At 41.2% G+C, this 26997-nt stretch overlaps 1 protein-coding gene across 2 annotated transcripts in view; it reads right to left on the bottom strand.

Moving 5' to 3' along the window:
• The window catches only part of LOC129861088 (metabotropic glutamate receptor 7-like), a 120107-nt gene that overhangs the window by 30916 nt on the left and 62194 nt on the right, over nt 1-26997 (bottom strand). For both annotated transcript variants that reach the window (XM_055932199.1, XM_055932200.1), the window contains one exon: nt 17048-17187. In XM_055932199.1, the coding sequence (XP_055788174.1) occupies nt 17048-17187 (140 nt within the window). The remainder of the gene's footprint in view (nt 1-17047; nt 17188-26997) is intronic.

Consider the following 26997-nt stretch of genomic DNA (forward strand, 5'->3'; position numbering starts at 1 on the left):
GTGTGTGCTTCGGGTTACTATCTTCCTGGAAGATTCACTCGTGGCCAATTTTCAGGTTCCTGGCAACCAGGTTTTTGGCTAAAATATCCTGGTACTGGATAAAGTTCATGATGCCTTGGACCTTAACAAGGGCCCCAGGACCAGGGAAGCAAAAAACTCCCGTAACATCAAAGTTCCAACACCATATTTTACAGAACGTATGTGGTTCTTTTCTGCTCATGCATTCTCATTTCGATGCCAAACCCACCACAGGTGTGCATGGCCAAAGAGCGTGGCCTGAGAGCTCAGTCTCTGGAATTGAAACCCATTGAAATCCTGTAGTTTTCAACGTCTCTCTCCCTCTCTTTTTTCCAGGCCTCCCGTTAACCAGGTCAACTCCCATTAAGCCACAGCTTAAAACTTCTTGCCACTAGGGGAGTGCCATTTCGACATAGTACAAATTCGTTTCCAAATTAAACTGCCTCGTACTCAATTCTTGCTCGTACAATATGAATATTATTATTACTATTGGATAGAAAACACTCTCTAGTTTCTAAAACCGTTTGAATTATGTCTGTGCGTGAAACAGAACTGGACTTAGAGCAATTCTCCTATGAGGATTTGAAAATGCTGAAATGTGCTCGCTGTTCCCAGACCTGTGGATAACTCTGACTGTCTTCTATTGGTTGAGATGCACTGCATACGCCTTCCCCTGGTTGTTAGCGAATAGGGAGACTTGAAATGGACTCTCTACGTAGTTCCCAAAGTTTATAAATTGCTTGGGAAAGAGGTGGATCATTCTTTTCACCTTCGCTCTGGCGCACTGAGGACCTTGGAACGTTCTTTTGGAAACATCGGTTATAGATCTTTGACATTTCCGGCTGTGTTTTTATTCGATATAGGCTTTAAAGACATCATAATCTTGTTATTTTGAACCGAATTATATCAGTTTATGTCAGTATATTGCGATTTTCGGGTATTTATTTCCTTGGCGCTGTAGGAAGTTGGGTATCTCTCTCTTTCGTGCTAATGTTTACTACTAATTGCAACGCTGAAGACGACGTTCTCCAACCTAGCAACGATTATTTTGGACAAAGGACACCTATCCCAAGATTCTGATGAGAGTTCATCGAAAAGTAAGAACTATTTATGCTGATAATTCATTATTCTGTTGAAAAATGTCAAATGCATAAGACGCCATTTCTTGCAGTGTAGCCTTGCGTTATCGCACCCTGTATTGCGCAGTAACGTTAATTTTAAAAATGTAATTCAGCGATTGCATTAAGAACTAATTTGTCTTTCAATTGCTGTCCAACCTGTATTTTTTTAGTCAAGTTTATGAATAGTTTTCGATAAGAATAGGTGCTTTTCCAAGATGGCCCCGGACAGATTGCTTGAGTATTTGGACGCTATTTTAATTGTATAAGCATGATTTGTTCTGCTAAATATGCACATTTTCGAACAAACTCTATATGAATTGTGTAATATGATGTTACAGGACTGTCATCTGAAGAATTCTGAGAAGGTTAGTGAAAAAATTAATATATTTTGGTGGTTTATACGTTATAGCTATTTTTGCCTTGAATCAATGCTGGTGTTATTTACATTTACATTTAAGTCATTTAGCAGACGCTCTTATATTGTGGTAAGCTACTATAACGCTATATTGTGTTTTCGCTGTAAAACACTTAGAAAATCTGAAATATTGTCTTGATTCACAAGATCTGTGTCTTTCATCTGCTGCACGCTGTGTATTTTTAAGAAATGTTTTATGATGAGTAATTAGCTAATACACGATGGTCTCTGTAGTTATTCTAGTCGTTTTAGTGAGAGTTGTGATGGGGGCTGCAATAGTAAACTCTGATTTATACCTGAAATATGCACATTTTTCTAACAAAACCTATGCTATACAATAAATATGTTATCAGACTGTCATCTGTTTAGGTTGCTTCTTGGTTAGTGGCTATTTATATCTTTATTTGGTCGAATTTGTGATAGCTGCTGATGGAGTAAAAAAATGGTGGAGTATGGAAGTGGTGTCTTTTGCTAACGTGGTTAGCTAATAGATTTACATATTGTGTCTTCCCTGTAAAACATTTTAAAAATCAGAAATGATGGCTTTATTCACAAGATGTGTATCTTTCATTTGGTGTCTTGGACTTGTGATTTCATGAACATTTTATTATATGATATCCCTGTGGCTTTAGGCTAGGCTATGCTAGTCAGCTTTTGTGATGGGGGTGCACCCGGATCCGGGTTTGGTAGGTGTTAGAGGTTAACAAGCGACCTTATTGGTCAATACTTAAACTTAAAAGTAAACCAACCTATTCACTTATACATTAAAGAAATATTTCTTCAGACGAAATGCATTAACAACATTACAATTTGGGAGCAATTCAATCACCTTTTAAATATAATACAAATTCATTATAACAAGAATAAACTCAATAATTGGTTCTAACAAGGGTATTACACTCTCCCCCCATCACAATTAGGCATGTCCTCATGACTTGAAAACACACAAGTGAAATGTAATAAGTAACCGTGTCAACTCTTAATAACTCTCTCTTCAACCTACAACTGAGACAAACCTTGTTAGATAATTGAAAAGGAGATACATTTGTGTTTCCCTTATCCAATCTACTTGTATAGTGTGGAACAATATCTGACAACTGGGGCTATACTTGGAACTCCAGGTTAATCATAGGTAAGTAGTACAGGAGCTTTCTTTACTCTCTGAGATCTTCTTATTCCTGGTCCTTCTATTTCCTCCGAAGTTTCACTTCTCCTTGAACTTCTCGTTCCTCTTCTTGAATCTCTTCAATTGAGTTAGATGCTTCATTATCATCTGCTTCAACTCCAGTTGCGACATCATCTTTTTGAATGGACTCTATTGCTTCTACAACTTGTTCTGCTCTTTCAGGTTCCCCAGTAATTTGATTCCAGACTATGTCTAGGTCTAAGCTAAACTGTTCCAACATCTCTTCCACTTCTCGGCTCCTAGAGTTTGTATTAGGCACTTCATTCCATACTCCGATGTCCTCATCCTCTGAGTCGAAATCCTTCTCATCTTCTGGATTCTTAACCTCTTCAACTGTCTCATCATTCCGATGAGTACAGTTTCCAGGCAACTTTTAATTTCCCTTTCTCTTCCTCCTTCTTTGCTGGGTCCTTCTACTAGGAGTTGGTTTTATGTTAACCACAGGTTCTAGGCACACTTTCTGCCCCAGTGGTAGCAGGTGATTCCGATGAAGAATCTTAATGGGTCTATCTCCACTTTCAGGCTTCAAACGGAACACAGGTAAGTTTGACATCTGACTTTCCACCACATATGGCGTAGAAACCCAGCCATCTGCCAGCTTATGTTTTCTATGCAGTCCTAGATTCCGTATAAGGACTCTGTCTCCAGGCGTAAGTTGCGTGTAGTGAATCTTCTTATCATATCACTGTTTGTTTTCATGGTTTTGCTTTCCAGCAGTGCTCTCGGCAAATTTGTAAGCAGCTTGTAACTGTTTTTTCGTATCAGATACATACTTGAGGTAAGTTCTCTCTGAAGAGCTATCACTCGAGACTCCAAAACAGATATCAATGGGCAATCTAGCTTCACGTCCAAACATCAAAAAATAGGGTGAGTAGCCAGTCGCTTCATTCCAAGTACAGTTATACGAGTACACTAGATGCCCAATATACTGACTCCATTTGTTCTTTTGTGTAGGATCAAGAGTTCCAAGCATGTTCAACAAGGTTTGGTTGAATCTCTCGGGTTGTAGATCTCCCTGAGGATGATATGGTGTTGTCCTTGACTTCTCCACCCAAGCATATTCAGTAGCTCACGGATGAGTCGACTTTCAAAATCTCTACCTTGATCGCTATGCATCCTCTTCGGTAGACCATAATGGATGAAGTACCTCTCCCACAATACTTTGGCGACAGTGGATGCTTTCTGATCCTTTGTAGGAAAAGCTTGAGCGTATCTCGTGTAATGATCCATAATGACCAGGACATTCTCTGTGTTATGTGAGTCAGGCTCAATGGACAGGAAATCCATACACACAAGGTCCATAGGTCCATCACTTTGCATATGACCAAGTGGAGCAACTATATTTGGAAGTGTTTTCCTCTGTACACAACGAGCACAGAACTTACAGTACTCCTCTACTTCCATCTTCATGCGTGGCCAGTAGAACCGATCTCTGTCAAGTCCATACGTCTTGTCAAATCCTAAATGACCTGAGTCATCATACAGCGACTTGAGGACCATAGTTCTGAACCTCTCTGAAAGTAGTAACTGAGCACGACGAGTTTTGTTTGGCGGATGTGTGATCCTGTACATAACTCCATCTTCCATCTTTAGCTTCTCCCACTCTCTCAGGAGCAAAGAGATGAATGGATATTTGGTCTTTGTCACCCTGGTAATATCATGTTTATCAAGAGCAATCCACATCTCTCCTAAACAAGGGTCTTCTTGTTGTGATGCAGCAAGTTACATAGTGCTCAATCTGTGCATGTGAGACTTCAGCATGCTCAGGTTACAGTATGCTTGAGGCACAGAATGCATAGAGGCTCCCAACTGATCAATCACTCTCCTAGATGATCCAGGAGTTACTCTTAACAACACTAGACATCTGGCACATGGCTCGGACACCAGATGCAGGAAAGTCACTCAAATCTTGTTCTACTGCAGATTGCTGATGAGAGCGGCGAGATAAAGCATCGGCATCTATGTTCTACCTGTACTTGAGACTAAAGTCATAGGTAGATAACGCAGCTAGCCAACGATGACCAGTGGCATCCAATTTTGCGGACGTGAGGACATATGTCAACGGGTTGTTGTCTGTTCTAACCTCGAACTTGACCCCATACAGGTAATCATGTAGTTTGTCAACCACGGCCCACTTCAACGCAATAAACTCTAACTTGTGAGCTGGGTAGTTGCGTTCAGAAGCGGCCAGGCTTCGACTCACAAATGCCACGGGAAGCAGACCCTCACCTTGATCTTGGTAAAGTACTCCACCTAACCCTTCGCGGCTAGCATCTACATGTCGAACGTGTGGCAACTGAGGATCAGAAAAAGCCAACACAGGAGCTTTTGTGAGGTTTTCCTTCAATGTCTCGAATGCTAATTCACACTTCTCATCCCACCTTGATCCAAATGGTTCTGAGGGGTTGAGGTAGGCCTTCTCCTATCCCTTGGACTTTCTTCCTTTCTTGGCAGAGGGAAGATATCCGCATAAGAGCTGATTCAGGGGGTAACTCACTTTAGAATAGTCTTTGACAAATCTTCTGTAATATCCACAGAATCCTAGGAAAGAACGCAGAGGCGTCACAGTTTCACGCCTTGGCCACGTGGTGACAGCTTCAATATTTGAGGGGTCTGTAGCCACTCCATTCTGGGATATGATATGTCCAACATAGTTGACAGATGTGTGGCAAAACTGACACTTGTCAAGGGACAATTTTAGGCCTTCACTTTTCAAGCGGTCTAACACCTTGAGTAACCTCTGCTCGTGTTCCTCCAGCGTCCGTCCAAACAAAATTTGGTCATCAAGGTAAACAAGAACTTTGAGTAGGTTCATGTCTCCAACTGTCTTTTCCATGACATGTTGAAATGTTGCAGGTGCTCCCGACATCCTGTGGCATCATCTCAAATTGGTCAAATCCAACTGGACAGATAAATGCAGTCTTCTCTTTATCTGTATCGCCCATCGGAATTTGATAGTATCCGCTTCTGAGATCTAACACACTGAACCATTTGCTCCCACTCAAACATGTCAGAGCATCCTCCACACGTGGGACTGTGTACTGGTCTGGAACAGTGCGCTTGTTGAGGGTCCTGTAATCAACACACCTGCGTATGGTGCCATTTTTTCCTCTAACCACAATAGGAGATGTATAGGGGCTTTTCGACTCAGATATGAACCAATAACTTTTCAAGTTATTAAGATGCTTCCTCACATCTTCAACATCAGCTGGGGCCAAGCGGCGAGATCTCTCCCTAAATGGTTTGTCTTCAGTAACTCTGATGGTGTGGTGAGTACTCTTTGAACAACCCACATCAAACTCATGTGTTGAGAAAACTTCTTTCCGTTCCATCATCTTTTCACATAACCTCTTCTTCCATCCCTCAGGCACTGAAGAATCTCCAAAGTTGAATGAAGAAGACGTCAGTATCTCAGATGAATCCTGCTTACTTTTCAATAGAACACATCTACAAGAAACAGATGAGCAATAGGCGTACCTCGTTTCAGGGTGATCTCCTTTGTCGAGACATTCCTGACAGTAAGAGTGATTCTTCTAGACGACACAACTGCAACCGTCTGGATTTCAGGCCTCACTAGTAGTTCTTCGGGGAACCGGGTTCTTCAGGCCTCTCTACCAGAATGGTTTGAGTAGAAGGTATCCCAGGAAACTTTGGAATTCCAGTAACTCTCGCCTGCCCACCAGGTGGCAGGGTGACAGGTTTTGTCTGTGCGAACCAGACCGTTCCTCTCGTCTCGTCATCATCAGTTGAGCTTTCTATCATCCTCTCATATGCCTCTTTGATAGCAGGATGAACTTGTAGTGTGCTAAGGAAACCTTCACCTTTCTTTTCTTTGCAAGCAGTCATAAGTCTCTTCACTACAGATGTATTGGTGCCGATCAGAATAGACACGTCACCTTTCATGGCCGGATCTGGACAAGTGCTTACATGGTCTCTGCTACACCCACAACCGACCCTGAGAACTCAAGCTTGAGTGACAAATAGCCATCATATGGACTCTGATCAGAGCTAAGGCCCCATATCTCAAAGTTTCCTATAGTAATCAATGGCAAATGCGTCAAGTACTTGTCATAAAAGGATCTGTAAAGTAGAGTAATCTGAGAACCGCTATCTAGTAAAGCTTTAGCATAGATACCTTCAATCTGTACTTGAACGACATAACTTGGACCAACTAAACCTGTAGGTAGTATGTCTTTCATGTCTTCATACTTGTGGCACTTGGCGGAACGTATCTTCACCGGGACGTCAGGCTGCTCCTTCACTGGGTCCCTCTGTAGTTTCCCATAGACCGCTTTTGTTTGATTAGGCGTGTATTGACTTTCCTCAAGTTCTCTTCACCTTCACAGTTTCTCTTGAAATTGCCATCTTCTCCACATCTATAACAGAACACTTCGGGTTTGCTGTCGGCTTGTGTCTGTTCTTGTGATGGATTTAGATTTAGAGATTCTTTTTGCTTTTAAATGCCACATCTGACCTTGTGTGTCAGATTGAGCTGCTGTGACGTTAGCAGACATGAGAATTCATTTCATTTTAAAAACTTTGATCTCTATTCTCAGCACTTCTATCTTGGTATTAGCTTCTTCGCAAACTGTGGCAACAGGAGCAACAGCTGATGACTTTGCAACACTCTTTGTTGTGTTCCTGTCTTGAATCATGTCCTCCTCCTCCCTTACTTATTGTAGTAGTTCAGTAAAGCTTGGTGGTTCAAGCAGTTTATAGGTCATGCGAATACGAAGCGCAACCATGTCATGTGAGGATGCACCTCTCACTACTTGGCCAATGCATGTGCAATTCATCTCTGACAGCTCAATGCCTCTGTCATGACGTAGGCCTGGGGGTAGGTTTATGACAGTCATAAATACCTCTTTCGCCCTTTTTCCCTCTCCCTACTATACTGATGTGACATGAGAAAACCCTTTAGTTAACATAGAGATTCTGGGAACATCAGAAGTTGGGGGGAAATGAACTATATTCTGGTAATCCGACCAACTGAACATATGCGGTGGTACTTAAGGTATATTATGTCAGTTCGGTTGTCATCTGAGACATTCTCATCAATGATAGGATGACATAAACTCTACTGTGGAAAGTCTAAACATCAGAGGTATCGGATTCACATGGAATTGTTGTTTAATTCAAATGCTTGAATATGAAATTATTTGTGAAGAGATGAAATGTAATTTTAGCTTCCAAATGAGAGATTTGGGTTTTCATTAGTTTGGGCCTCTGCTCAACCAGTGGCCCGCCCCTGTGAAGAGACATGGGTAATAAACTTTTCAGACACACCCCTCTCCCTCCACTATATAAAGCCATTGACAAAAATATAACCTTCAGTTCCGAGGAGATGAGGGTGACGATCCCATGTCAGAATGGTTCAGATAATAACTACAGAACTAAGCCAACATCAGCATGAACTTTGGTTGTGAATGGTATGAACTTTGAACTCGTATTCACTACAGAAGTGATACCTCCTAGCCGTTGAGTTAGCAACAGCTGCTACAAACGCAGGTTAGGAAGGACAGTCAGAGTATCCAGTCTACTACACAACGACGTTACTACAACGTCTCCAGTGACCACCAGAGACATTCTTCAAAGGACAGAGGACTCGGTTTGGCAACACGGTCTTCCATCTACCACCAACCTACTGAAGCGCAGCTCAGAGTAAATATTTATTGCATTTTCCTTTTCCAAATGGGCGGTAATTTAGAATGCATAAGATACTGTATTTACGATAGCACAGCTTCGCCTCTATTCCAGTCTCCCGCACTTTCACTAAAACTCAGCCCCCTTTCCTTTGTGTAACAAGCTGTCATATCTGTTCTGCCCGCTAGGGACGTTTTCCTTTATGACGGCAATTTGTAATCAAGTTATGATTTAATTGTGTATGTGTGATTAGTTAGGTATTTAGTAAATACATAATTAAACCCAATTTTGTATTGCTGATTCAACTTGTTAGCCAGGATTCTTGCAGATAACCAAGAATGTACAACTTTTAGAATATGAGACTGAAGAAAGATGACGATGTTGACTGCTATTGATGTAAAATATTGCTAAATCTTTAAGAGTTTATTCGGAAGATAACGGATCTATAAATATTATTTTGTGGTGCCCGACTCTCTAGTTAATTACATGTACCCGATTAGCTCAATCAGGTGATATTAATTACGGAGAAAGTATTTTATAGAATAGCATGTCATAGCAATTAATCCGGCATAGCCAAAGACACGACACCTCCTTTTCGATAAACAGCATGCAGCAATTTGTCAAGTCTCAATAGGTAAGCTGAAAGCTTCTCTCCTTCACTTTGGAATGTGTTTCTGAACCTTACCATGAGATCAGGTGCACTTTCGGTGGTACCGAATGCTGTTTCTAGAGCCTTGTATTCGATTGCTGTAGCATGGGGGTTTCCTGTCTTGAAGAACCTCACAATGTCAGCAGCAGGCCCTTTAAGACTTTCTATTATTCTCTGTTTTTTCACATTGTCGGTGCACTGCCATTCCTCTAGAAAATGGTTGGTTTGCTCAGCCCATGCATCATACTTTTCCCCTTCACTAGGAGTGGGTTTCACACCTGAGAACATACGCAGCTTACAGTAACTCTGAGTCTCAGATGGCACATTGTTGCATTTCTCTACCAGTGAACTGATGGCAGTAACCAGTTCAGTGTTGAGGTCAGCGCCAGAGGGACTTACCAAGCCTTTAACATCAGCTACAGTCTTCCCTTCATGTCTTAGAAAGGATAATAGCTTCACATGAAAATCTTCACCCTCTCTCTCTCAACAGGAGATGTGACTTGTGAAACTACATGTACAGGCCAGGGACCCAACTCTCCAGGTATCCCAACAACACTTGGCACAGCTATTTCGTTAAGATTGTTTGATATCTCTACCAAAACATACTGCTTTTTATCAGCTGAATAGGAACAACGACCATGCAGTCTAATTTTACCAAAAGCCTTAACATAAGTCAGCGTTTCCAGCAGAACCTCATCAGACACATCCTCTGTCACATTGCGAAGGACAAATGCACGATTAATAGCTAGTTGTTTCTCTCTACACCAGGTAACAATCTCTTCAGCATTCATGTTGTAAGTCTATGCCTATACAGCAATGTTAGGAAGAAATCCAAAATTTCTATTAAAAATGTTCAAATGGTGAGTCAGTGTAGAATCTTAGTATAGATGTCAGCAGTGAAAACATTGAGCAAAAAAATAAATTACACCAGAGTCATTTCTGAAAATATCCATCAAACAAAAACAAAATTCCCAGACGAGCACCCTAAAATTTAACCCTCTCAACAAGCTCAAATTTGACTCTCACGATATTAACTTAAATAGAGTATCTCAACAGCATGGGATTTTAGGTGAGAAGAACATCTCCAATAAGAATCCATATTGTAAACTATCTAGGGTGATGACAAATAGGGTCTCAACTTCAGATGGAATGATTATAGTTTTTTTTTATTGTATAAGGATTTACTTTCCCATGCATTAAATTGAAACAGTAAATGACTCCAGCAAGGCAACATACATAAGGTTCAAGATGTGTATTATTACATTTTCAAAGCACCACATCAAAATAAATCAAACTAATAAACCCCAATGAGTCGTGCTCAACCCATGACCAAATGATTTCCAGCTTGTTTAAACTTCTCTAGGATAGGGGGCAGCAAATTCACTATTGGATAAATAGCGTGCCCAATTTCAACTTCCGTCTACTCATCCCCAGAATATAAGATATGCATATTATTAGTAGATTTGGATAGAAAACACTCTGGAGTTTCTAAAACTGTTTGAATCATATCTGTAAGTATAACAGAACTTATGTAGCAGGCAAAACCCCGAGGCCTAACCATTCATTTTATTTTTATTTTTTAAGTCACTGTCTGTTCAATGAGTTTTCATTGGAATACTGGATTTCTAATCACCCTGTTTTCAGTTCCTACCTCTTCCACTGGATGTCACCAGGCTTAGGAAATAGGTTGGGGTTATTAATTTGTGCAATGAAGAAGAAGGCCATCAGGAAGCAGTGTAACGTCATGTGTACTGTTTGAGAGTTGCGCAAGACTAAAGTAGCTTTAGTTTGTTGCTCTCCTGTACTGAAAACAGATAGACCCGTCTTCAATTTGATCGATTATTAACGTTTACAAATACCTTAAGTTGTATCACAAAAGTACTTTGAAATGTTTTGGCAAAGTTTAGAGGTAATTTTTGAGATATTTTGTAGTGACTTTGCGCAAATTGGAAGCTGTTTTCTGGATCAACCGCACCAAATAAATGGACAATTTGGATATATATGGATGGAATTAATCGAACAAAAGGACAATCTGTGATGTTTATGGGACATATTGGAGTGCCAACAAAATAATCTCGTCAAAGGTAATGCATGTTTTATATTTTATATCTGCGTTTTGAGTTGCGCCGGCAGGGTTGAAATATGCTACTCTCTCTTTGTTGACATTGTGCTATCATCAGATAATAGCATCTTATGCTTTCGCCAAAAACCCTTTTTGAAATCTGACATGGTGGCTGGATTTACAACGAGTGTAGCTTTAATTTGGTATCTTACATGAGTGATTTAATGAAAGTTTGATTTTATATGAAAAAAAATAATATTTTGCCGCTCTACATTTCCCCTGGCTATTGGCCAAGTGGGACGGTAGTGTCCCACATATCCTAGAGAAGTTTTAACCCCGTTGGCACCGTTGGAGCTCCCCCCAAAAAATGACGACACACATAAAGTCCCGAAGCACCCCACCGTTGTAGTTACTCACTACTCGTAGCTATTCCCTCAGAGAAGTATGGCAGTTCCTTGCAGGTTTCCTCACAAGATCCACAGCAAGCACAGCTATCAATGCAGACAGTACTCTTTAGCAGTAACCGATATCCCATAGGAACATGAACTCGTTAATCTTTCCCAAGCAATTCTCTCTCGGTTTCACACGATGCTAGGCTAACCTCAAGGCTGTCCAATACCTCCACAATGAGATGGTAGCTTCAGTCTTTACTAAGTCTTTCATAACAAAATAATAATAACTCTCTTATAAAATAAAATCGGTATTTCGCTTCAAAACTCTGTAGGTATGGGTTTTGTTCTATTTTTATCGTCTTCTGTTAAAAAAATACTTCACCAGCGGTCATAATGTAATGTCCATCCTTTTTTCAACGTCTCTCTCCCTCTCTTTTTTCCCCAGGCCTCCCATTAACCAGGTCAACTCCCATTGGCCACAGCTTAACAAGCGACCTTATTGGTCAAAACTTAAACTTAAAAGTAAACCAGCCTATTCACTTACACATTAAAGAAATATTTCTTCAAAAGAAATGCATTAACAACATTACAATTCAGGAGCAATTCAATCACCTTTTAAATATAATACCAATTAATTATAACAAGAATAAACTCAATAATTGGTTCTAATAAGGGTATTACAAAGGTACTGCATAGGTGTAAACTTGACTTTTTTTTAGCAAGAGATAGCACTTGTATAGCCTAAGAAAGTAGCAGAAATGTGTAGAAAGTCCTTTTGAATGAATTTTATTGAAGGGAAACAATAACAGTCTTGAACTTTTTGGGCAACACAGTGATATATTCTTATATACTGTACAATGAGGAATTCAACTACAAAATACTAGTCTTCTCCCATTTGTATAACCATTGCCCCCACCCACAAGGTGTATAAACAACAATAAATAAGAATAAAATAAGATAATAGATACAAAACAAAAAAGTGAAGAACATAAATTAATCAACTCTAATTAGCACATGTAGGACAGTATGCAAGTGTGTGTGCATGGACTTTGCAGATATCTCACATGTGCAGCACATAGTATTTGTTTTACAGTCCTTCTTTGGGGGACAGAATTGGCATCTCCTCCTCTTGCCTGCCCCAGCTGCAGCCTCAGGTGGATCAGGACAAGATTCAGCCCCCTGAACAGCTTTCACAAGCTCTGCAGAGGCTGTTGTGTGGGGGCGACGCTCCCTTTTTTGAATGTGTGGGGTCACAAGTGCCTTTCCCAGCTGCTCCAGAAACACCCTCCTCTTGTTCCACTTATCAGGCATCCAGGTAGGATTGATTTTGTTCCATATCACGAAGGCATTGTATGAGGACACATCAATGATGTTATGGAAGATGACCAGGGGCCAGCGGGCAGTCATCCTCCTGCAGCTGTAAGTTACAAACACCTTGTCCAGGTTGTCCACGCACCCTTTGTTGTGGTTGTAGTCCAGGGTGATGGCTGGCTTCCTGTCCTCATGATCACTGATATCAGCCGTTTGGTGCAGTGTGCTCAGGAGGACCACATTCTTGTTCCTCTTTGGGAGGTAAGAAACTAGAGTGGTGGTGAGCGTGAAGGCAAACTTTGATGAGAAGGCATCTCTCCCCCTTGTTGAGAGGAGTGCAGAGGGGAGCTCAGGCTTGTTCTTTCTAACTGTGCCAACCATGGTGATCTTCCTCTTCAGGAGCTGCTGACTGAGTGCAATCAGTAGCACACATAATCTCATTGTGTGTGTTTGTGTCTTTGTGGTTTTTGTGGTGTGTAAATGATTTTACAACTGCCTGGTCAAAAATGACCCTAAGACAATCTTTGTACCTTGGTGTAGAGCTTTCATGGAAATATGAACAAATGTTATGTTTCACTTTTTCTAATGTTGGGGTCACTAGGAAAAGTCATCGAATTTCAAGTTGAAAAAATATCATTTAGGGGGTTTTCTCTGCTGTTAAACACATTTTGACCCTTAAGACAACACAAGGGTTAAATGGATGAAGTTTGGAACCACCAAGACTCTTCATAGAGCTGGCCACCCGGGCAAACTGAGCAATCAGGGGAGAAGGGCCTTGGTCAGGGAGGTGTCCAAGAACCTGATGGTCACTCTGACAGAGCTCCAGAGTTCCTCCGTGGAGATGGGAGAACCTTCCAGAAGGACAACCATCTTTGCAGCACTCGACCAATCAGGCCTTTATTGTAGATTGGCCAGACGGAACCACTCCTCAATAAAAGGCACATGACAGCCCACTTGGAGTTTGCTAAAAGGCACCTAAAGGACTCTCAGACCATGAGAAACAAGATGCTCTGGTCTGATGAAACCAAGATTGAACTCTTTGGCCTGAATGCCAAGCGTCACGTCAGGAGGAAACCTGGCACCATCCCTACAGTAAAGAATGATGGTGGCAGCATCTTGCTGTGGGGATGTTTTTTAGCGGCAGGGACTGGTGAGACTAGTCAGGATCGAGGGAAAGACGAATGGAGCAAAGTACAGAAAGGTCCTTGATGAAAACCTGCTCCAGAGTGCTCAGGACCTCAGACTGGGGCGGAGGACTTGAGTCTGTAATCGCTGCCAAAAGTGTGTGAACAAAGTAATGAGTAAAGGGTCTAAATTCTTAAATGTGGTATTTCAGTTTTTTATTGTGCAAACATTTTTTTTTAAATGTGCTTTGTCATTATGGGGTATTGTGTGTAGATTGAGGAGAGGGAAAAAACTATGGAATCTGTTTTAGAATAAGGCTGTAATGTAACAACATGTGGAAAAAGTCCAGTGGTCTGAATACTTTCCCGAATGCACTGTATATTATGTCTAGTGTCACAGCGTGTCTTACTGGCTCACTCGCAACCAGTGGTGGAAAAAGTATCCAATACTTGAGTAAAAGTAAAGATACTATAAAATAAAAGTCACCCAGTAAAATCTTACTTGTGTAACGGTTGTCCTCCTCCTCTTCGTCCGAAGAGGAGGAGTAGGGATTGGACCAAAGCGCAGCATTGTGATATGACATAATGAATTTATTAAAGTAATGACGAAACACGAAAATACTTCAACAAACTACAAAAACAAATAAACGATGTAGACAGACCTGAACGAGAGAACTTACATAAACACGAAGAACGCATGAACAGGTACAGACTACACAAACGAACGAACAAACGAAACAGTCCCGTGTGGTGCACAGACACAAACATGGAAGACAACCACCCACAAACAAACAGTGTGAACAGCCTACCTTTATATGGTTCTCAATCAGAGGAAACGTCAAACACCTGTCCCTGATTGAGAACCATATAAGGCTAATTACCAATGACCTAAACATAGAAACACAAAACATAGAATGCCCACCCCAACTCACGCCCTGACCAACTAAACACATACAAAAATAACAGAAAACAGGTCAGGAACGTGACAACTTGATGAAAAGTAAAAAAGTATTTGGTTTTAAATATACTTAAGCATCAAAATTAAATGTAATTGCTAAAATATACTTAAATATCAAAACTTAAAGTAAAGGTATAAATCATTTCAAATTCCTTATATTAGGCAAACCAGATGGCACGATTTTCTTGTTTTTTAAATGTACGGACAGCCAGGGGCACAATCCAACAATCAGACATAATTTACAAACAAAGCATTTGTGTTTAGTGAGTCCGCCAGATCAGATGCAGTAGGGATGAGCAAGGATTTTCATTTTTAGTGGGTGAAATAGACCATTTTCTTGTCCTGCTAAGCATTCGAAATGTAAGGAGTACTTTTGGGTGTCAAGGAAAATGTATGGAGTAAAAAGTACATTCTTTTTTTCAGGAATGTAGTGAAGTCATCAAAAATATAAACAGTAAAAGTTATCAAAAATATAAATAGTGAAGTATAGTACAGATACCCCAAAAAACAACTTACGTAGTACTTTAAAGGATTTTTACTTCAGTACTTTACACCACTGCTCGCAACTAATGCAGCAAGCACCATATTATAGATAACACTGGATATATATCCTCCACTGAGTTGTTGCAGTGGAGAATACAATATATTTTCCATCAATTTTTTAAAGTAGTTCCACTCATAAGAGTGCTAAGAATAAGCTAAATAAAACAATATACTTTCATGCGTCCTATTTTGTACTCAAAAGTAATTGATATCACCATGGAGACAGTAGTTTATTTATTGAATGAAATGAAATGAAAATCCAGAGAGTTATGAACAATTTGATTAGTTAAGGAGAATATGATTTACCGCCTTAAAATGCCAATTGTACAACCGTCTTAGAGGGGGAATATCTCTTCAAGATCGTTATATTGTCATATAAATGTAAAGTCATCTACAGAGAATTTAGAGAAGGCCGCTGAATTTTAGTACTTAAAAGATACTGAGCCTTCACACTCCAGAAGATTTATTTGGCATTGCGTTTTGTCAACAATATTAGTTTAACCTTAAGGTCAGAAATGGGTTGGACTTATCAGTACTAGTCATCTAGAACAACTCTTTATCTTGCATCACACATCACAACCTATATAATTTCTCCCATATCGCTTGCTCCCAAAAACATTGAAAACCTTTAGAATGAATCTATTAATTGCTCTGATAATGATCACATTTAAGAAATTACACAACCACAGATTCTCACAACAAATGATTCAGAAAACAAACTGTCTTCAAATCTACTGCTTTTTTCTGGTCAATACCTTAGTGCATGCCAATACCTACAGAGTGTGTGTGTGTGTGTGTGTGTGTGTGTGTGTGTGTGTGTGTGTGTGTGTGTGTGTGTGTGTGTGTGTGTGTGTGTGTGTGTGTGTGTGTGTGTGTGTGTGTGTGTGTGTGTGTGTGTGTGTGTGTGTGTGTGTGTGTGTGTGTGTGTGTGTGTGTGTGTGTGTGTGTGTGTTCCTGTATGACAAATGTGTTTTTTCATTAAATTATGATCTGCTATCAGTTATCTGTGCAGGGGCTGTGATTTGTTATCTGGACAATGGTGCTCCCTGGAACAGCTCCTGGTTACATACTGTAATGAGAACAACACCACTGTTGCCATGGAGACCACAAAGCAAGATTTGTCACCTTGGACTGATAATGCTGCTGTAGTAGTTATTTTACATTTTTTTTATTTTTAGGAGGAGGGGTGGTTTGTTGTGTTTGTTGTTTTCAGTAGGAATTTAGGATTTTTTTAAACGCATTTTGACACATCCCTTTTGATGCATATCTTCATCAGAGATGATACCATCAAGGTCACCCGTCTCAATATTTCTTGACAAAGATATTTCATTAGATGGGTGTCAATCTTTTTCTGATTTTGACAACTTATCGCCATCTTGCCAAAAAGCAAGAGCAACAGGCAGGACTACAGGCTAACTCCTCAATTAGATTTTACATTGCTCTTCCTAAACAAATTATTGGGGAATACCCTTAATCAACAAGTGCCCAGTTTGTACTTACATTTCTGTAAAATGTATTATATGTAGTTCTACAGATCATGAATATCATAAAATAAGGCCATTATAAGGATTTTTTTATGACCATGTTTCCTTGACCCAAGCCATGATTACAGGCCATAACCTTACCCTGAGTTGGAGAGTCTCCACCCACTGTCCAATGGGCCTGTATTCAGGAACACTGGAGTTGGTCATCTGAAACTGGAACAGGTCGTAGCGTCCCGGGGCGTCACCGTTTTTATTAAACATAACCGACGTGCCTGCACTACCTGCAGGGAGACAGAAGGAAGGAATGATAGAGACGTGGTTATTTGAGTAGATATAGTGCATTCGGAAAGTATTCAGACCCCTTGACTTTTTCCACATTTTGTTATGTTACAGCCTTATTCTAAAATGAATTAAATAAAATATTTTACTCATCAATCTACACACTATACCCCATAATGACAAAGTGACAATAGGTTTTTAGAAATGTTTTAAAAATAAAAACAGAAATACATTATTTATATAAGTATTCATACCCTTTGCTATGAGACTCGAAATTGAGCTCAGGTGCATCCTGTTTCCATTGATCATCCTTGAGATATTTCTACAACTTGGAGTCCACCTGTGGTAACTTCAATTGAATGGACATGATTTGGAAAGGCACACAGCTGTCTATATAAGGTTCCACAGTTGACAGTGAATGTCAGAGCAAAAACCAAGCCATTAGGTTGAAGGAATTGTCCGTAGGGCTCCGAGTCAGGATTGTGTTGAGGGACAGATCTAGGGAAGGGTACCAAAAAATGTTGGCAGCATTGAAGGTCCCCAAGAACACAGTGTCCTCCATCATTCCTAAATGGAAGAAGTTCGGAACCACCAAGACTCTTCCTAGAGCTACCACCCGGGCAAACTGAGCAATCAGGGGAGAAGGGCCTTGGTCAGGGACGTGACCAAGAACCCGATGGCCATTCTGACAGAGATCCAGAGTTCCTTTGTGGAGAAGGGAGAACCTTCCAGAAGGACAACCGTCTCGGCAGCACTCCACCAATTGGCCCTTTATGGTAGAGTTGCCAGATGGAAGCCACTCCTCAGTAAAAGGCACGTGATAGCCCTCTTGGAGTTTGCCTAAAAAAAGAAAGGCACCTAAATGACTCTCAGAACATGAGAAACAAGATTCTCTGGTCTGATGAAATCAACATTGAATTCTTTGGCCTGAATGCCAAGCGTCATGTCTGGAGGACACCTGGCACCATCCCTACGGGGAAGTAGGTGTCATGACTATCCTGTGAGCATCCAGATGGGTCGGATCATCTTTGCAGTAAATAACTTCAGCCAGACCTCCTCTCACCGGCGGAGGGGGGACAGGGGAGCTGGTGGGGGGTTGACAGTTCACACCAAGGGTGTAAATCAAGGATTAGAACCTTCGGCCATCTCCCTCCAAATTCACACAAGAATGTTCCTTTGTTACACAGACCTTTTCCCGCCAAAACTTTAACACGTTCTAAAGTGAATACTGGAACAATATTTCTAACATAAAACGTGGGGAATGGTCAGAGTCGATCTAAAGAATAATAATGTAATTTTGGTTGTTTTTTGTGACATCATTAAACATGTTATAAAGGAAATACTGTAACTTGAAAAGTATACACACTACACGTATGAAGTCTCGGTCCTCTAGGTTGCGTATGAAATGTGAAAAATTATGAAAGTGTTTTTGTTAAGAAAAGGATGTGATCTTAGAAACTATAAGAGGAAATTGTTTCTACAACTTTGTACAAATGAGTAGTCACCACCCCTTGAGTGTGGTCAGAGAGCGTGTCAGCCTCACGAACTGCCCCTTTTGAATGAAATATATAAAATAGTGGGTTAACTTCTTGCGACTACAGGGGGTGCTGTTTTCTCATTAGCATAATTGCATTACAGATTAAATGGCTTCCTACTAAATTCTTGCTCGTACAATATGCATATTATTACTATTATTGGATAGAAAACACTCTCTAGTTTCTATAGGCGTTGGAATTTTGTCTCTGAGTGGAACAGAACTCATTCTACAGCAATTTCCCTGACATGGAGTCAGATTTCACACATTTTGGCCCCTGATCTGGAGTCAGTTTAAAGGCCACTGTGAACGCTATCAGGATACGGACACTGCTTACGTCTTCCCCTGGATGCCTTTACGTGATGACGATTTGAATGGTATCGATTGCGCAATCACAGCCCCTATAAAACAAAAACACGTGTAGGTAGGAACTCTTTTCCAGATGCGTCGGGCGCGCGGTGGACACTGACCTGCTCTTTTTCCAAGCATTAGTGTAGCCAGTTATATTTCTCCGGTCATGTTTCTACTCGTTATAGGAGTTAAAAACATCATAAGGTAGTTAATTTAAACCGTTTTATAGCAATTTATATCCGTTTAGTGCGATTTTGGGACATTTATTTCTGAGACACTGTGAATCTCTGGGCACGGTTCCAGTTCATGCCGAACGCAATGGGCATTTCTACATGGCAAGAGGGCAGCTTTCGACCAAAAGACGATTAGACCCAAGAAAGGATTCTTTGCCCAAGATTCTGATGGAAGAACAGCTCAAAGTAGGAACAATTTATTATGATAAATCGTGTTTCTGTCGAGAAATGTTAATCGCTTATGACGCAATTTTGTTTGACGTAGCTTCGCTTGGCGCAAACTGTATTGAAAAGTAAGGATAATTTAAAAAATGTAAATCAGCGATTGTATTAAGAATTAAATTGTCTATCAATCGCTGTCCACCCTATATTTTTTAGTCACGTTTATGAGTATTTATGTATACGACTAGATCACTGTCTAATATGGCGCACGACATTGTCTGACCAGCTGGGCAACTTTTGTCATTGTCTAACCATGATTTTGGTGCCTAAATATGCACATTTTCGAACAAACTGAATATGTATGTTGTAATGTGATGTTACAGGAGTGTCATCTGAAGAATTCTGAGAAGGTTAGTGAAAAAATTAATATATTTTGGCGATGTTTACGTTATCGCTCTCTTTGGCTAGAATCAATGCTCTGGTAACGTTTGCATATGTGGTATGCTAATATAACGATTTATTGTGTTTTCGCTGTAAGACACTTAGAAAATCTGAAATATTGTCTGTATTCACAGGATCTGTGTCTTTCGATTAGTGTATGCTGTGTATTTTTACGAAATGTTTGATGATTAGTAATTAGGTAAACACGTTGCTCTATGTATTTATTCTAGTCCATTTGTGACGGTGGGTGCAATTGTAAACTATGATATCTACCTGAAATATGCACATTTTTCTAACAAAACCTATCCTATACCATAAATATGTTATCAGACTGTCATCTGATGAGGTTTTTTCTTGGTTAGTGGCTATCAATATCTTAGTTTAGCCGAATTGGTGATAGCACCTGATGGAGTAAGAAACTGATGGAGTTAGAAAAGTGGTGTCTTTTGCTAACGTGGTTAGCTAATAGATTTACATATTTTGTCTTCCTTGTAAAACATTTTAAAAATCTGAAATGGTGGCTTTATTCACAAGATCTGTATCTTTCATTAGGTGTCTTGGACTTGTGATTTAATGATATTTAGATGCTACTATTTAATTGTGACGCTATGCTAGGCTATGCTACTCAGTGTGGGGGGGGTGGGGGGTGCTCCCGGACCCGGGGTAGATACTCGTGAAAGGTTAAGAACGATCATATCAGACCAGAGAGGCATGTAGCTGCGGCTCATGTCCAAAGTGGTTTGAACTCTGAAATCTCAACACGAGGTAGAGACGATGAAATGACCTCCTGGACAATCACTGGTACGGCTGATTAGCTGTCCTAAGTAAAGTATCTAGAAAAGCACATTTAAGTGGGACCATTCTACTAGCATCGACACGGCTGGCTAGCCTATCTTCAAAGAAGCAGCTTCAGGAGCAAATGGAAAGTAGAATAAACTGTAGTTCTGTTCAGGACTACACAACAAGTCAACAGATACCGGGCGGTGGCAGAGAACAATGGTAAAAGATGGATGGGGACCCCTTTTGAACAATCTGAGCCTTACAAGCATGCCGCAAAAAGGCCCAACAACCTTTCCAAGAAAGCCTGTTCCCTACAGAAATTCACGAAGAACCAAGACATTTACACGTAAATACATTCATGATTTCTTTCTCCAAACGAGCGGCGGTTTGTGTGCAAAGAATATGATCACTGTGAGAGTAGTTTCTAAATGTACCAAAGTATTATGTCTCTGTCTCTCTCTCTCTTTTTTGTACCAAGCCGCCATATTGTGTCAGTCCGCTAGGGACCTGTTTCTAATGTATTAAGTGTGTATGTTTATCCTGTGTTATCATTTAGTTAGCTAGTAAATAAATAATTAAACCAATTTGTGGAGTATTGAATCATAAGTAAGACTGGGGTTTTGCAGATGCAGGAGGTTACGACTGTTCAGAATGATGATATGATAGGAGGTTAAGATTAATGAGTTGACTGTTTATAGATGTAATAGCTAAAGACCTTCAGAGTTTATTTGGGGAGATGGTAACTCTTTAAAGAACTGCTCTCGTGGTTCCCAAAATCCAAATGAGTTGATTGTTACATTATTAATTTAATTGGGTAACAATTAACAATAGTTAGATGATTAGATAAATGACACTCATCAGATTAATGAAAGCAAAGTCACGACAATGGTGGTGGCAGCATCATGCTGTGGGGACTGGGCAGGGACTTGGAGACTTCTCAGGATCGTGGGAAAGATGAACGAGGTAAGTACAGAGAGATCCTTGATGAAAACTTGCTCCAGGCAAAGGTTCACCTTCCAACAGGACAATGACCGTAAGCACACAGCCAAGACAACGCAGGAGTGGCTTCGGGACAAGTCTCTGAATGTCCGTGAGTGACCCAGCCAGAGCCCGGACTTGAACCTGATCAAACATCTCTAGAGAGACCTGAAAACAGCTGTGCAGCAACGCTCCATCGAACCTGACAGAGCTTGAGAGGATCTGCAGAGAAGAATGGGAGAAACTCCCCAAATACAGGTGTATCAAGCTTGTAGCTTCATACCCAAGAAGACTTGAGGCTGTAATCACTGCCAAAGGTGCTTCAAGAAAGTACAGAATAAAGGGTCTGAATACTAAATGATTACCGCCCCATAGCCCTCACGTCAGTAGCCATGTGGTGCTTTGAAAGGCTGATCATGGCTCACATATACAGCATCCTCCCGGATTCCCTAGACCCACTTCAATTCGCATACCGCCCCAACAGATCCACAGATGACGCAATCTCAATCGCATTCCACACTGCCCTTTCCCACCTGGACAAAAGGTACACCTATGTGAGAATGCTCTTCATTAACTACAGCTAAGCATTAAACAACATAGTGCCCACGAAGCTCATCACTAAGCTAAGAACCCTGGGACTAAACACCTCCCTCTGCAACTGGATCTTGGACTTCCTGGCGGGCCACCCCCAGGTGGTAAGGGTAGGCAACAACACGTCTGCCACACTGATCCTCAACACTGGGGTCTGTCAGGGGTATGTACTTAGTCCCCTCCAGGACTCCCTGTTCACCCACGACTGCGTGGCCAAACGCGACTTCAACAACATCATTAAGTTTGCGGACGACACAACAGTGGTAGGCCTGATCACCGACAACGATGAGACAGCCTATAGGGAGGAGGTCAGAGACCTGGCAGTGTGGTGCCAGGACAACAACCTCTCCCTCAATGTGAGCAAGACAAAGGAGCTGATCATGAACTACAGGAAAAGGCGGACCGAACAGGCCCCCATTAACACAGATGGGGCTGTAGTGGAGCGGGTCGAGAGTTTCAAGTTCCTTGGTGTCCACATCACCAACGAACTAGCATGGTCCAAACACACCAAGACAGTCGTGAAGAGGGCACGACAAAACCTTTTCCCCCTCAGGAAACTGAAAAGATTTGGCATGGGTCCCCAGTTCCTCAAAAAGTTATACAGCTGCACCCACTAGAGCATACTGACCAGATACATCACCGCCTGGTACGGCAACTGCTTGGCATCTGACCATAAGGCGCTACAGAGGGTACTGCGTATGGCCCAGTACATCACTGGGGCCAAGCCAGGACCTATATAATAGGCAGTGTCAGAGGAAAGCCCATAAAATTGTCAGAGACTCCACCCAGGTCATAGACTGTTTTCTCTGCTACTGCACGGCAAGCGGTACTGGAGCGCCAAGTCTAGGATCAAAAGGCTCCCTAACAACTTCTACTCCCAAGCCATAAGACTGCTGAACAATTAATCAAATGGCCAACGGACTATTTACATTTACCCCCCCCATTTTGTTTTGTACTGCTGCTACTCCCTGTTTATTATCTATGCATAATCACATTCCCCTACCTACATGTGGAAATTACCTCAACTAACCTGTACCCCCACACACTGACTCAGAACCGGTACCCACTGTATATAGCCTCGTTATTGTTATTATGTTACTTTTCATGATTTAAATTTTTTACTTTAGTTTATTTGGTAAATATTTGGTTAACTCTTCTTGAACTGCACTGTTGGTTAAGGGCTCCCTACGGACTGATGATGGCTCTGCTGTGCTGTAGACCTCACCTGTGTTCCCTGTGAAAGAGCATGTGCTGAGGCTAGCCAACACCACACCACAGCCCTACATTTCACATCTCAGCACTTCAGCATCAGATCTGTGTGATACACCATTAGATAGATGTGCAGCATCATTGGAGTGGTGTGCAGCTGTAGGTTATCACAGCTCTGCGAATATCATATGGTGGCCATTCTACAAGACGGTTGCACATTTCCTCAGGTCAAAAGCAAACCTTCTCAATCATACATGCTGTACAGGACATAAAGATAAATAGGTCAGCCACAGAATCATAGGGTCCCCATCTGGTCCCAATTTGTAGCAGCCTGTCTCAAGCAGAGAATCGCACATTTGGCTTATTAGCTTACTGAAGGTTCTGGACACCTGAAACACACTACTGGAGAAATTACATCCATGGCCTGATTTGGATGAAGTGTGCATGTGTGCGTGTGTGCGTGTGTGCGACTGTGTTTGTGTGTGTTCACGTGCTTGTGTGCATGCATATGTGTATACATCTGTATGTTTCTGTGTGTTAAGACCTCACCATAATAAAGAGGTCCTGAGAAACAAGTGTCTCTTTTGATGTGACATAGAGTGCTAGGTCGACTGTCGTAATAGACCTGGCTATAAAACCTGTAGAAGGAAAAGGACCAATAACACATATCCAAAATGGTTTTAGGGGACATGTTGCCTTTCTGTTTTGTATAGGACAAGAATTGCACAATTCCAGAAATGTTCAATAAATTCTCAGATTTTCCTGAAATCCTGTTCCCCGAATTTTGCAACACTATGTAGAACGTTGTCTTGTGAGATACAAGCTGTACCCCAACGCTCCACACCTTTCCTTTTAGTTTGTGTCAGTAGGGACTGTCAGTAGCCTACACAGCAGTTCTTTTCCCAAAGACACTATCATTGAACATTTTACTAAACAGCAAGGCCAAAATCTCCCCTCATACAGCTAGCAGAGAGATGACAGTAAGTAAAACAAGCTCATTTAGACGAGACCTAAAGGATGCAGAAATCGAATGGGAGGACCCAATCCGACATTCAAAGTATGTACAGTTGCGACCAAATACTGTATTTTGGCACACTTGCACTTTTCCTACATAATGCTTGATTTCATGTCAAATTTCATTTGAAAAAAACTTTGGGTCTCCACACCTTTGCCCAGGATTTAGGATTGTTTAGGTGTTTTTTTATTTATTTCTAATCAGGCTTTCTTGTGTCTTATTCAGCAGTGGGGTCTTTCTATGTTTGCTACAACCAATTGAAGCATTCAAAGAAACCAACCTCCTTACAATCAAACATGGGGGAGGTTTAATAATGGCTTTGCTGCCTCTGGTACTGGGAATCTTGAGTGTGTGCAAGACATAAAATCACAAACACAGTATTGGAGAAATTAAATATAGGTACGTGGCCTGATTTTGTGTGTGTGTGTGTGTGTGTGTGTGTGTGTGTGTGTGTGTGTGTGTGTGTGTGTGTGTGTGTGTGTGTGTGTGTGTGTGTGTGTGTGTGTGTGTGTGTGTGTGTGTGTGTGTGTGTGTGTGTACAGTGCATTTGGGAAGTATTCAGACCCCTTGACTTCTTCCACATTCTGTTACATTACAGCCTTATTCTAAAATTGGTTAAATAAATAAAAATCCTCATCAATCTAAACACAATACCCGATAATAACGAAACAAAAACAGGGTTTTAGACATTTTTGCAAAATGTGCTAGGGCGATATATATATAAAATACATAAATACCTTAAATAGAAGAAGCTTGGAACAACCAAGACTCTTCTTAGAGCTGGCCAGCTGGCCAAACTGAGTAATCGGGGGAGAAGGGCCTTGGTCAGGGAGATGACCAAGAACCTGATAGTCACTCTGACAGAGCTCCAGAGTTCCTCTGTAGAGATGGGAGAACCTTCCAGAAGGAAAACCATCTCTGCAGCACTCCACCAATCAGGCCTTTATGGTAGAGTAGCCAGATGGAAGCCATTCCTCAGTAAAAGGCACATGACAGCCCGCTTGGAGTTTGACAAAGGTCACCTAAAGGACTCTCAGACCAAGAGAAACAAGATTTTCTGGTCTGATGAAACCAAGATGGAACTCTTTAGCCTGAATGCCAAGCATCATGTCTGGACGAAACATGGCACCATCTCTATGGTGATGGATGGTGGTGGCAGCATCATGCTGTGGGGATGTTTTTCAGCGGCAGGGACTGGGAGACTAGTCAGGATCGAGGGGAAGATGAATGGAGCAAAGTACAGAGAGATCCTTGATGAAAACCTGCTCCAGAGTGCTCAGGACCTCAGACTGGAGCAAAGGTTCACCTTCCAACAGGACAATGACCCTAAGCACACAGCCAAGACAACGCAGGAGTGGTTTCGGGACAAGTCTCTGAATGTCCTTGAGTGGCCCAGCCAAAGCCCGGAATTGAACCCGATCGAACATCTCTGGAGAGACCTGAAGATAGCTGTGCAGCAATGCTTCGCATCCAACTTGACAGATCTTGATAGGATCTGCAGAGAAGAATGGGAGAAAATCTACAAATACAGGTGTGCCAAGATGTAGCTTGATATCCAAGAAGATTTGAGACTGTAATCTCTGCCAAAGTTGCTTCAACAAAGCACTGAATAAAGGGTCTGAATACTTATGTAAATGGTCTGAATACTTTTGTAAATTCGAGAAACGTGTTTTTGCTTTGTCATTATGGGGTATATAAATTGATGAGGGGAAAAAAACTATTTAAGCCATTTTAGAATAAGGCTGTAACGTAACAAAATGTGGAAAAATTCAAGGGTTCTGAATACTTTCCTAATGCACTGTACATCTGTATGTTTCTGTGTGTTAACACCTCACCATAATGAGGAGGTCCCAGAGAATCAAGTGTCTCTTTTTATGTGACATAGAGCGCTATACAACACACAGTAAGGTCGATGGCCCTCATCCAGCCATTGTTAGAGAGACTGTATTACTCCTTCAGTTTAACAGTGAGTTAACCTTGGCTGTGACTACAATAATTCAAAGGCATAGGAGAAACCATTTTTTATTTAGGACGGGGGGACTCGGAGCAGATGTGGAAATGGAATTGACTGCAGTGATGTCTCCATAAAATATGTCAAAGGCAAAGGACCAATAACACCTGTCCAAAATGGTTTTGGGGGACATGCTGCCTTTGTGTTTTGTGTAGGACGTTGTCTTTGTGAGATACAGTCTGTACCCCAACGCTGCACACCTTTCCTTTTAGTTTGTGTCAGTAGGGACTGTCAGTAGCCTACATGCCAGTTTTTCCCCCAAGGACATTTGTCATTGGAAATTCTGCTAAAGAGCAAGAAAAAAATCTCCCCTCATACAGCAAGCAAAGAAATGACGGGGAGTAAAACAAGCTCATTTAGATGCACTATACAAACAGGATGAGACCGAAAGAATGCAGAAATCTAATGGGAGGACCCAATCCGACATTCAAAGTTTGTACAGTTGTTGCCAAATACTGTATATTGGCACCCTTGCACTTTTCTTACATAATGCCTGATTTCTTGTCA

The sequence above is a fragment of the Salvelinus fontinalis genome, chromosome 8 (genome assembly GCF_029448725.1).
Source record: "Salvelinus fontinalis isolate EN_2023a chromosome 8, ASM2944872v1, whole genome shotgun sequence".
Taxonomy (NCBI): domain Eukaryota; kingdom Metazoa; phylum Chordata; class Actinopteri; order Salmoniformes; family Salmonidae; genus Salvelinus; species Salvelinus fontinalis.